The sequence below is a fragment of the Coregonus clupeaformis genome, unplaced genomic scaffold (genome assembly GCF_020615455.1).
Source record: "Coregonus clupeaformis isolate EN_2021a unplaced genomic scaffold, ASM2061545v1 scaf0554, whole genome shotgun sequence".
Classification (NCBI taxonomy): domain Eukaryota; kingdom Metazoa; phylum Chordata; class Actinopteri; order Salmoniformes; family Salmonidae; genus Coregonus; species Coregonus clupeaformis.
In genome coordinates, this window is record NW_025534009.1 from 207425 (window position 1) to 220243 (window position 12819).

Below are 12819 nucleotides of genomic sequence, written 5' to 3' on the forward strand. Positions count from 1 at the left end.
GTTATACAGCTTTGCCATTCACTTAAATGAACTGAACCAGGCCTAAAATAGAACTTTGTGGTACCCCTTTCAAAATGTCCAGGAAACCAGATTGAGTTGCAAGTGAATGCAACTAAATGTGTGTGTGTGTGTTTCTGCCTGCCTGCCTGTGTGTGTGTATGTGTGTGTGTGTGCGTGCATGTGTGCACTTTCTGTGCATTTGCATGTGTGTGTGTGTTCCATACCTGAAACACAGTGACAATGGCCCACAGTAGAGAGTCAAAGTTCTTCCTGTCAGGAACAGTGTCTCCAGTCTCTGTCTTCAGACTGAACTTACAGCCAAAGATATGCATCCCCAGGATACTGGAATAGGACAGAGATATGTCAACTATAAACAGTAACATACATTAGTTGCAGCATCATACGCCTAACACACACACACACACACACACACACACACACACACACACACACACACACACACACACACACACACACACACACACACTGAAAAGTCAGCACTTGAATAAAACAGTAAGCAGTGCATCTGGAGCTTCTGGTTTTGAAAACACACTTCCTACATGGAGAAGTAGAGCCTCAGAGCTTCTTCTAACCAGTGACCAGGGAAGGGTTATGAATAGAGCGCTGTAACACACCAGAGTGGATACAATACCCATAGTGCCTTCAGGAGCGGCAACAGGAATCAATAACATTCACAATCGCAAGCAGCTACAGTGGGAAGATAGATAGGGTAGTGGGAGTGTGTTAGCTCACTCCATCGCTAGCCTGCTACCATCTGTCTCAGTGCACTTATGTGAGATTGCAGTGCTGCAGGGTGTATGTGTATGTGTGTGTGTGTGCGCATGTCTCGATGAACACCAGGGGAATGCTCTCTGTTATTGCTCTCTCCTCTATCAATCACACTCTACTCCTTATGCCCCTGTCACTCAAACAAGGAGGACATTGCTCTTCTGGAGCTGGAGGGGACTAGCCTCTACATTACTACCCTCACAGACAACCCACACACAGACAGAGAGACAGACAGGGAGAGGAGACAGACAGAGAGAGGAGACGGACAGAGAGAGGAGACAGACAGAGAGAGGAGACAGACAGGGAGAGGAGACAGACAGGGAGAGGAGACAGACAGGGAGAGGAGACAGACAGGCAGAGGAGACAGACAGGGGGAGGAGACAGACAGGGAGAGGAGACAGACAGGGAGAGGAGACAGACAGGCAGAGGAGACAGACAGGGGGAGGAGACAGACAGGGGGAGGAGACAGACAGGGGGAGGAGACAGACAGGGGGAGGAGACAGACAGGGGGAGGAGACAGACAGGGGGAGGAGAAAGACAGGGAGAGGAGACAGACAGGGAGAGGAGATAGACAGGGAGAGGAGACAGACAGGGCGAGGAGACAGACAGGAGGAGGAGACAGAGAGAGGAGCCAGACAGGGTGAAGAGAGAGACAGGTGGAGGAGACAGACAGAGAGAGGAGACAGACGCACGCACGTACACACACACACACACACACACACACACGCCTATACCTGAAGATGAAGATGAAGAGCATGAGGAGCATGCAGAAGGTGGCCACGTTGTCCATGGTCTTCATCAGCACCACCAGCTGTCTGCGCAGCGCGGGCATGAAGCGCACCAGCTTGATCACCCTCAACAGTCTGAAGGTCCTCAGGACAGACAGACCTCCATCAGACTGGCCTATGATCTCACACACACTGGAGGGGAGAGGGGAGGGAGAGATGGAAGGAGGGATGAAACAGATGGATGCAGAAAGAGAGGAGAGAATAGGGGAGGAGAGAGAACGAGTGGAGAAGGGATAGAAAGAGAAAAAGCCACAGGAGGGTGGGAGAGAGAAAGGAGAGGGGTAAAGAGGGGGACAGGTAAAGGTGAGAGTGAAAGTGAGGGGAGAGGAGAGAGGAGTGAGGAGAGAGAGAGAGGGAGAGAGGAGGAGAGAGGAGAGAGGGGAGAGAGAGGAGAGGAGTGAGGAGAGAGGAGGAGAGAGAGGAGAGAGGAGAGAGGAGAGAGGAGAGAGGAGAGGAGTGAGGAGAGAAGAGAGAGGAGAGAGGAGTAAGGAGAGAGGAGAGAGGAGTGAGGAGAGAGGAGCGAGGAGAGAGGAGTGAGGAGTGAGGAGAGAGGAGCAAGGAGCGAGGAGAGAGGATAGAGAAGAGAGAGGAGTGAGGAGAGAGGAGTGAGGAGAGAGGAGAGAGGAGTGAGGAGAGAGGAGTGAGGAGAGAGGAGAGAGGAGAACAGATGAGTCAGACAGACAGAGAAAGGGAGAGAACAAAATAGAACAGACACAAATCCAGACAGCAACGTTTCCTAATTTCCCCTCTGATCCCAAACAGAAACCAACGGGAACATTGAGCTGTCAGAATCTTCCAATGCCAACCCAAAAGCTCAAGGGGACAATCCAACATCCATTATTCGAACATTCCAACTGACATCCCAAAGCTGTGACATTCTGACATGGTAACTGTTCTGGTAATGTTCTGGTTACATCCTATTAACATAATTCCTGTAACATTCTGGTCACGTTCGGATAAAATTCTGTGGTAACGTTGGGCAGGCCCCCTGACCTGATGATGACGATGATGCCGTCGAAGATGTTGTAGGGGTTCCTCAGGTAGGCGAAGAAGCCAAAGGCGGTCAGCTTGAGGATCATTTCCAGGGTGAACATACTGGTGAACACAATGTTACTGATCTCCAACACGTTAGTCAGCTCCTCCGGCTGGATGGAGAGACCAGAATAAAAAGAGAAGGCAGAGAGAGTTACTGAGGTAGAATCAGATTTTTTACATTTTAATTATTATAATACTGCCTTCAACAATTGAACAATATGAAACTGCAGACAACCAACACACTTTCAGTACTGAGACACCTGTACAAACCTGTCACATAGACTACAACACAACACAACAGGCTATACAACTTGATATAGTGAGCTACATCCACCTCAGTGGCTCAGTAACTTTTACGAATGAAAGTGAGAAAAGAGACAACATGAACACTGGCCTGAAATGTCATGTTATTGTTTTCAGAGAGACCGATGGAGGGAGGGACGGAGGGAGAGAGAGAGAGAGAGAGGGAGGGAGAGAGAGAGAGCAAAGGGATGTAGTGCAGCCATTTTCTGTCCAGAAGATTGTGCTTGCTTGGAAGCAGGATTAGTGCACAAACACACACACACACACACACTCGCTAAAGCCTATCCCCACACTCCACACTCCGCAGCGCGTATGTGATATGGATCAGATGGTATCTGTGATTACCAGTGAAATCTGTGTATCAAAGACAATAGAGATACAGGCTAGCCAATACACTCTTTCTTCTCCTCTAATCCTGTTTTTCTCTGTTCTCTCTCTCTCTTTGTCTCATTACCAGGCACCTCCATCTCTCCGTGATCAATATCTCTCTATCGATCAGCTCAGGGAGAGAAAAAAACAAGAGGAGAGAAGAAGACAAAAGAAGGAGGAGTAAAACAGACTGGCAGGCATGGTGGAGGAGATGAGGGGATGAAGGGAGGAGAGGATGGGGAGAGGATGAGACCTAGTGCTGACTGATTAACTCAAATGTCGTTATTTTTTGGGTTATTAAATAACTAATTGACCAACGTCGTTAAATTAATTGAATTCCATTTATTAATTTTTTGTGAGGTCAACGCACCGTTTCTCTTTAGAGAAATCAAATAATTCACAAGAGAAATTAAGTCAAGAACTATGTGGGATGCTGGGCTGAAGGGAGTTGTAGTTTTCACTAGGTAAATATTCAACCTATTTCAGCACAGACATGTGGTAATTACGTCAGCCAGATCGCTCAAGATTGACTTAGAAATTGGATGTCTGTCCATGTCAACGTCAGGAAATGCCTTCAAAACCAGCAACTAGGGGCAAAAGTGAGCACTATTACCATCAAGTAGGCTTGGGTTTTGCTAGGGCGTTGTGGACAGGAGTCCTATCTATCCAAAATGTAATGTGTATAATAAAAAATATATATATTTTAAATGCTTTTGTTGTTTAATTACTGTGTATAAAAGTAGCATGTATGTGAAATGTGTGTAAAATGTATATGCAAAAAAAAAAAAGCTGTACAAAATAAAAATGTAAAACAAAGTTACTTTTGTCCTCCGAAGAGTGGATTGGCCAATTGAACAAAAAAAGCTATCCCCTTCTGTCTTCCTCCTCTCTCAGCCTTCCCACCTCCTCTCCCTCCCTCCCTTTCTCCTTCTGTCCCTCTCTCTCCTCTTTTCCCCTCTCACCTGTTTACCCTTTCATCTCTCCTTCCTGTCTTTCATTTCCTCCCTCACAGATACCTGCACCTCCCTGCCTGCACATCCCTCTCTCCCCCTCTTTCTCCATCCCTCTCTCTTTGTAGTTCTCTTGCTTCTATCATTGAATGTTTACTGAATATACACACACACACGCTGTATATAAATGCTAATAGGGGGACCCTCTCAGTCATGCTACCATTGATGTGAAAGATGAATGCTGATGAGTCAGAGATTATGCAGTCACACACGTCACACACATAACAAACAACACACACACAGCAGCTCTGAATGAAGACTACAAGTAACGAATCTGAAGGACATCTACTGAAGGTCATATCCTCACTGTATGCTCTTAACACATTTCATGTCATCCTTCCCTCAGGGGAATGATACAATAAAGTATTAGTAAGCCCTGTTACCAAAGAGGGAAACACATACGCTTTCAGTTATAGAACACAACCACCTGGAATAACACTTAGAAATCTACTGCAGAACACACACCGCCTCTGCCTCAGCCCAGAGAGACCATTGTGTAATGCCGTTGGAGTGTGTGTGTGTGTGTGTACATGCATACAGGGAATAGAGCTGAAAATGCAGCGTAACAGGCGTCTGCTCCCTCTTCTCTCTCTTTGAGTTCCTGTCCTCCTCTCCTCCTCTCCCCACATCCCTCTGTTATTTTTAGAGTCTTCAGAGATGAGAGAACCGACTCCTCTGCATGCCGTCAAGGAGTGAGGGGGTGGATGAGAGATGAAGACAGAGGGAGGGAGAGAGAGAGAGAGAGTGAGACAGAATTGAGAAGGGAGAGGGAGGGATGGACAGAGACAGGGGAGGAGGGAGACAGAAAGAGGTAGGGAAAGGAGTGGTGTGAGACAGGAGGGACGGAGAGAGCTAGATGGAGAAAGAGAGGGGTTGAGGGAGATAGGAGCGGTTATGTAACAGCCAGGGTGGGTGTGTGAATTTTGGCATGAAGCTACCACACCCCTTCCACACAGGCAGCTCCCTACCTTCCTCTGTCTCTCTCAGGAGAGAAGCCAGCCAGCACCAGAAGCAGGTTTAGTGTGTACCTACCTAGCTGTTTTATAGTGATATCATTGTGGTGGTCTATCGGTTGTATAATGTTACAATAAATGCCCATATTGATGGTGTTCCATGTATGTCACTGATATCTGACTTCTAATGACTTGTAGTACTCATCCATTGGACGAATCTCGACCTTGCTAGCCCACTAAGCTAGTCAATGGGTTAGCTTTGGGGACTAAAGAGCAATACTGTTGTTGTGCACGTTGTGTATATGTGCTGTGCTCCCTGACTGTGGTATAGTTGACCTTTTGTGGTGTTCTATCCCATGTTAATAGTATTGATGAGAATAGTATATTTACCTGGTTGTGATGTTCTATCCCCATGCTGATAGTATTGATGAGAATAGCGATCATGATTCCTCTATTGAAGTATTTGCTCTCCACGATGCCCCAAAGTTTCTTCCTCATCTCATCCCACATGTCCTTACAGTGCCCAAAACACGACCTCCTCTTCCTCTTCTTCTTCACTCCCTCCCCCTCTTCTGCTTTCTCCTCCAAGTGGTTCTCCTCCCTGTCCGTCTCCTCCACGGCCCCCTCCTCCTCCTCCCCATTGGCTGAGTCGCCCACAGCTCCCGCCCCCTCCCTGAGTGACAGTGCCGCAGCGCACTGAGGACAGTCCTCTGTGTTTTGAGGGACGGCCAGGGCAATGGAGTTGCCCAGGGGTTGGGAGCTGTGGATTGGGTCCAGCTTGCTTTGGTGAGGACAGTGAGATTCTAATGAATGATAGAGAGGGAGTGTGAGAAAGAATCAGTATATCACTAACAGCATCAATAGCCACCTTCACATTGTCGCACTATATCCATGTAAGCCAGTGTGTGCTAGCGCCAAAGATCTTTGAAAGTCGAGAGATTCAACAAGACTCATCCCACTGGCTCGCACGAAACAATGTGAAAGAGGCTAATATAATCTTATATTTCAAGTTTAGGCATTTAACAAAAACTCTCTCTCTTGTGCTCCCACCCGCTGCCTCCCACTTACGTCGCGGCTGCCTCGGGTGATGCCTGTCCCCTCCGTTCGCATTCCCTCCTCCTTCCCCTCCTCCTCTTCCTCTTCCTCTCCCTCTAGTGGGTGGTGGTGGCAGAGGCCTTCCTCTCAGTTGGTTATACAGGGCTACAGATCTCCTGCGGGCCTTGCGCAGCATGTGGCAGACCAGCTGGAAGAGCTCTTCGTAGCAGTCCCCCGGTTCATGCAGGCTGGCCAGGGTAGAGGAGGACAGGCACTGGGCCCGCTGCTCCTGCATCAGCTGGTGCTCCCGCTGCTTGGTCTCACTGAACTGGGTGGCGATGACCACCAGACATAAGTTGATCATGAAGAACGAGCCAATCTGTGAAGTGGTGGATAGTCAGAGATGAGTTAGAAACACAGAGTTACTGTAGTGAGTGCTGAAGGGCAACCAGAAACACACACAGAAACGTACAGTGAAAGACCACTGGTAGTCTATAATGGAGTTGCTGGCCAGCGCATGCAAGATTCTCTTTTTTGCTTTGAGATTAGTGAATAACAATCAGGGGGACCCCAGGCCTCCAGACATATCTTGAGGTACTTCATTATGGTATACCTCAACTGCAGACTGAGGGAAAGAGGAGGATGATAATAGAGCAGAGAGGCCAAAGCGAAAGAGGAAGTGGACGAGAGTAGGAGGGAAATATATAGAGCAAGACTTTATTTTAGTGATGGCCCGAGGAGTAACACATTACACTAACAAATGACAACCAGAATATCTCTAGCACATTAGACAATCATTCCTTCATCATTAGTATCAAGATCTGCCTCTGGTCTCATCATTTGGGAGTTAGATATAAACAGAATGTCTCCTTCAGTTTTGGTCGACCACCCTCTACCCACCCGCACATACAGTACACACTGTTGCTGTTTTTTCCTCTCAAGTTAGCATTGATGCTAATAAAGTGTGCTGTTTGTATGCTGTTAAAATAGATTATGCTCAATGCAAGTAGACAGAAAGTCTCACTCTGTTTATAATACACTGCTCAAAAAAATAAAGGGAACACTAAAATAACACATCCTAGATCTGAATGAATGAAATAATCTTATTAAATACTTTTCTTTACATAGTTGAATGTGCTGACAACAAAATCACACAGAAATTATCAATGGAAATCAAATTTATCAACCCATGGAGGTCTGGATTTGGAGTCACCCTCAAAATTAAAGTGGAAAACCACACTACAGGCTGATCCAACTTTGATGTAATGTCCTTAAAACAAGTCAAAATGAGGCTCAGTAGTGTGTGTGGCCTCCACGTGCCTGTATGACCTCCCTACAACGCCTGGGCATGCTCCTGATGAGGTGGCAGATGGTCTCCTGAGGGATCTCCTCCCAGACCTGGACTAAAGCATCTGCCAACTCCTGGACAATCTGTGGTGCAACGTGGCGTTGGTGGATTGAGCGAGACATTATGTCCCAGATGTGCTCAATTGGATTCAGGTCTGGGGAACGGGCGGGCCAGTCCATAGCATCAATGCCTTCCTCTTGCAGGAACTGCTGACACACTCCAGCCACATGAGGTCTAGCATTGTCTTGCATTAGGAGGAACCCAGGGCCAACCGCACCAGCATATGGTCTCACAAGGGGTCTGAGGATCTCATCTCGGTACCTAATGGCAGTCAGGCTACCTCTGGCGAGCACATGGAGGGCTGTGCGGCCCCCCAAAGAAATGCCACCCCACACCATGACTGACCCACCGCCAAAATGGTCATGCTGGAGGATGTTGCAGGCAGCAGAACGTTCTCCATGGCGTCTCCAGACTCTGTCACGTCTGTCACGTGCTCAGTTTGAACCTGCTTTCATCTATGAAGAGCACAGGGCGCCAGTGGCGAATTTGCCAATCTTGGTGTTCTCTGGCAAATGCCAAATGTCCTGCACGGTGTTGGGCTGTAAGCACAACCCCCACCTGTGGAAGTCGGGCCCTCATACCACCCTCATGGAGTCTGTTTCTGACCGTTTGAGCAGACACATGCACATTTGTGGCCTGCTGGAGGTCATTTTGCAGGGCTCTGGCAGTGCTCCTCCTGCTCCTCCTTGCACAAAGGCGGAGGTAGCAGTCCTGCTGCTGGGTTGTTGCCCTCCTACGGCCTCCTCCACGTCTCCTGATGTACTGGCCTGTCTCCTGGTAGCGCCTCCATGCTCTGAACACTACGCTGACAGACACAGCAAACCTTCTTGCCACAGCTCGCATTGATGTGCCATCCTGGATGAGCTGCACTACCTAAGCCACTTGTGTGGGTTGTAGACTCCGTCTCATGCTACCACTAGAGTAAAAGCACCGCCAGCATTCAAAAGTGACCAAAACATCAGCCAGGAAGCATAGGAACTGAGAAGTGGTCTGTGGTCACCACCTGCAAAACCAGTCCTTTGGGGGTGACTTGCTAATTGCCTATAATTTCCCCCTGTTGTCTATTCCATTTGCACAACAGCATGTGAAATGTATTGTCAATCAGTGTTGCTTCCTAAGTGGACAGTTTGATTTCACAGAAGTGTGATTGACTTGGAGTTACATTGTGTTGTTTAAGTGTTCCCTTAATTTTTTTGAGCAGTGTATTATCTCTCTCTCTCTCTCTACTAAAAAAAATGTGATCTTCATTCACACAACTGTTTCTTCTTACCCAATCTCAGGACCAGTGTGAGTCAGAAAAGAGAGAATGCCTGCATTCTCTACCCTTCTCCCTGAAGTGTGGACTTGCTCACTGCCCCTCATAAGCATTGGATTGGTGAAACCACAATCCTTACACCAGTCCATTTCTTCTAAATCCATGCAAGGGAAGTGAAGGATTGCACAGAATGCAGAGTTTGGGGAAAAGGGGAGGGCAGCCCAGGAGTTTACCTGGCCCTTGGCTGACCCTGTGGGGTGATGAAGTGTTATCTGACAGGCAGACTGCAGGGCAGGTTGTTAGGTTCTGCTGCACAGCTTCACTCTCCTGATCAGATCAATAGGAGAGATGTACAACCCACTGGACCCCACCAAGAGAAAACCCATAGGAGTAGTCTTCCAAACAACACACATATCTGCTATATTAAAATGCAAATTGTAGTGTATGCAAATTTGTAATTTCCACTTTAGAATTTCAGACGTGATTTGGCCTAACGAAAAATGTATCAACCCCTACAAGAAATGTCCATTCATTTTAATCCACATAATAATTCACATTTCCTGTTGCTGCAGGATTATTTTCCTGCTGTGAGAAGCAGAGTCAAATTAAGATAGCGCATCTTTACACTCACACACACTAATACATGCACGCAGGCACGCGAGCATACAAGCACACACACACACACACACACACACACAGAAACACGCACACACACAAACACACACGTCTCCTAGGGGTGGATCAGGCTCAGAGTGTGTGGAGCTGTGTGACGGATGTGGCAGCACTGTGTAGCTATTAAACATAGCACTAAGCCTCTTTAAAAAGGGAGAGCAGAGGAGAGGAGATAGAAGAGAGGAGAGGAGAGGAGAGGAGAGGAGGAGAGAGCAGAGCTGTGTGCCAGGCAGCCTCTAAATCTTCACAACAGAGTGTAGAAGAGAGATGAAAAGAGGAAGGACAGGAGAAGAGAGGTGTGTTCCAGAGTGGAGAGGAGAGAGGAAGCTTCACAGCAGGGTCCCTCTACATCCCACAGCTCATTCCCCTCAGTCTCACATCTGACACCTTACACAACACACACACGACAGCCCACACATATCCATCCACACTGAGGATCAAAGTCCCTTGGAAAGGTGAAAGAGAGAGGGGGAGATTGGGAAGAGACGAGGAGGAAGAAGGGAGTAGAGTGGACAGGGATATGTAGAGAGTAGAGAAGAAGGGGAGGGAGGGCCCCATCTGTGATCCTAGATCAGGGCTGGTCTGCAGGTGTGTGGGGCCTTTGATTCGCCTCCAGACAGGTGTGTGTGTGTGTGGTTGTGTGTGTGTGTGTGTGTGTGTGTGTGTGTGTGGGCCTGTGCATAATGCTTTATTAATGTGAATCAGTGATATTGGACATCCTGGTGATTAGGATCAGAGTAGCCTGCTGATCAGAATCACTAATCACACACACACACGCACGCACGCAGGAGCACACACACACACACACACACACACACACACACACACACACACACACACACACACACACACACACACACACACACACACACACACACACTGTCAGAAAGAGACCATCCCCTTCTTGGTGTCACTCAGCTTTAAGGTTTCATGTATTTCAATGCATCTCTCATCTTTCTTTCACTGACACATCAACTTGAAACAGGCAGCATTATCCTAGCCTTCCTAGAAGTACAGTAGAGTGTCAGCTATCTGTTTGACTGCAGTAAGATTGGAGGTCAAACTTCTTCAGAGTCTGTAAGTTCATTACAGTAGCGCTCACTTATAGGATCATCTGACAACCTTTGATTTATAACTCCACTTAATACCAGCCCTTAATATAGAGGACAGAGAACGGGAGGGAAGAAGAGAGAGAGGGGGGAGAAAGAGAGGAAAAGAGAGAGAGAGAGAGAGAGAGAGAGAGAGAGAGAGAGAGAGAGAGAGAGAGAGAGAGAGAGAAAGGGGTTGAGAAAGAGGGAGCGAGAGAGAGACACACAGAGAGAGAGTAGGCAGACCTGGCTCTCAAGAGAAGACAGGCTATGTGCACACTGCCCACAAAATGAGGTGGAAACTGAGCTGCACTTTCTAACTTCCTGCCAAATGTATGACCATATTAGAGACATATATTTCCCTCAGATTACACAGAACCACAAAGAATTCGCAAACAAATACAATTTTGATAAACTCCCATATCTATTAGGTGAAATACCACAAATATCACAGCAGCAAGATTTGTGACCTGTTGCCACAAGAAAAGGGCAACCAGTGAAGAACAAACACCATTGTAAATACAACCCATATTTATGTTTATTTATTTTCCCTTTTGTACTTTAACTATTTGCACATCGTTACAACACTGTACATAGCCATAATATGAGTGTTGGAGAGAGAGAGAAAATAAGAAAATAACCAAGGTGGTTCTAACTAAGAACAACATACAGTACCCCAAATGGTCAGCTCCACTTCCACTGTGCCTAAGGAGCCTTTACAGCGGGCCAAAGGGCTACTCAACAGTAAGGTACATTGTCCCTAGACAGTGATCTATGGTCAGTTGTACTTTTTACCCCCTAATGTTACATTGACGCTTTTAGGAGGGTAAGCTGATCCTAGATCTGTGCCTAAGGGAAAAACTGCCAGTCACCAGTCAGTTGCCGAGCAACAGGCTAACATGACTGCGATTGGAGCAGATAGAGGAAGAGGAGAACTTGGCAGGAAGATACGGAAGAAGTTCAGACACGCCCACACACAGAGGTTAAAGCCAATCGAGTTGCTGCATTATCCCCAGAGAGACGTGACTATGCTGCGATTTGACGCCTGTCTCCAAGTCTCGAAGGACGCTGACAATCAGAATGTGCGCTGCCAATGCCAGCCTCTGTTTCAGACTTGCCAACCAAGTGATCGCTTATGTATTCACACACCACCATGATACAATCATTTTAGCAGGATTAAGCCTATTTAACAGCACAGTGATATTCTGCCTGGCATTCAATCAAACTCGCAATATAATTGTTTACGTATTGCCAGTGTTTACAAACTCCTGCCCACACACACACACTTCTTATTCTGATCAATAGGAAGCATATACTTTTGAAAGGAGTCTACCTCTTTGCAGTAGTTGGTTTTACAGAAACCCAAACCATTTTGTGATTTTATTTAACCACTCAAAAAGAGCTACTGCAATGCGGGTTTGATTGAATTGAACACAAACACAATAGACTAGAAAAGATCCCCTGCTCATGTTAGTGGTGATGACATGGAGGGGTCTCTGCATGGTAATAGTGGGAGGGTCTAGAGAGGAGCTGCTCTGCGGTCGTAAAGATAAGATCATGAATCCAACAGGTTTATGACTGTCCTCTCAAAAAGCTAACCAATAAGAGTCTAACTGCATAGTATTGCTGATGAATCCCAATGATGTTTCTATCACAAGCTTATTTGAGAATGTGAATACCTTATAGGATCTCATCTTCTTTCCTTCAAATAACTACCCAGAATTCACAGCAGTCACTTCCTCTGAGTCCTCAGAGGGCCGTCTGGCAATGCATGCTGGGATATGAACACATGATGACATGGCATCACCCTGGGGACAGCATGTCTCTCCGTTAGGATCCGCGTCACAAGTATGTGTGTGTGTGTGGGTAGACGTGTGTGCGTGTGTGTATGTGTCACACACTCGCGAGGCCCATAGAACTCTCGTTCGGAGCCCATCGCTCTGATCGTCCCTAATTAAACGCTAATGCTTATTCTGTCGCTCGCTGTGACCCAAGATGGATTAAGACCTATCGCTAGTCAGACAGCACGCCGCAAGGCACGGATTAAAATGGCCGCCGGGTGCCACTGAGCGACCTGACGCCTGCAGAGAGGGAGACATCTCAACCTGTTTCTC

General features: G+C 47.2%; 1 protein-coding gene across 1 annotated transcript in view; it reads right to left on the minus strand.

The window, feature by feature from the left end:
- The window catches only part of LOC121551825 (voltage-dependent T-type calcium channel subunit alpha-1I-like), a gene marked incomplete at its 5' end in the record, with an annotated part of 142348 nt that overhangs the window by 58973 nt on the left and 70556 nt on the right, over positions 1 to 12819 (minus strand). Inside the window, 5 exons of the mRNA XM_045215917.1 lie at positions 225 to 342; positions 1524 to 1709; positions 2571 to 2722; positions 5638 to 6050; positions 6316 to 6661. Coding sequence (XP_045071852.1) covers positions 225 to 342; positions 1524 to 1709; positions 2571 to 2722; positions 5638 to 6050; positions 6316 to 6661 — 1215 coding nt within the window. The remainder of the gene's footprint in view (positions 1 to 224; positions 343 to 1523; positions 1710 to 2570; positions 2723 to 5637; positions 6051 to 6315; positions 6662 to 12819) is intronic.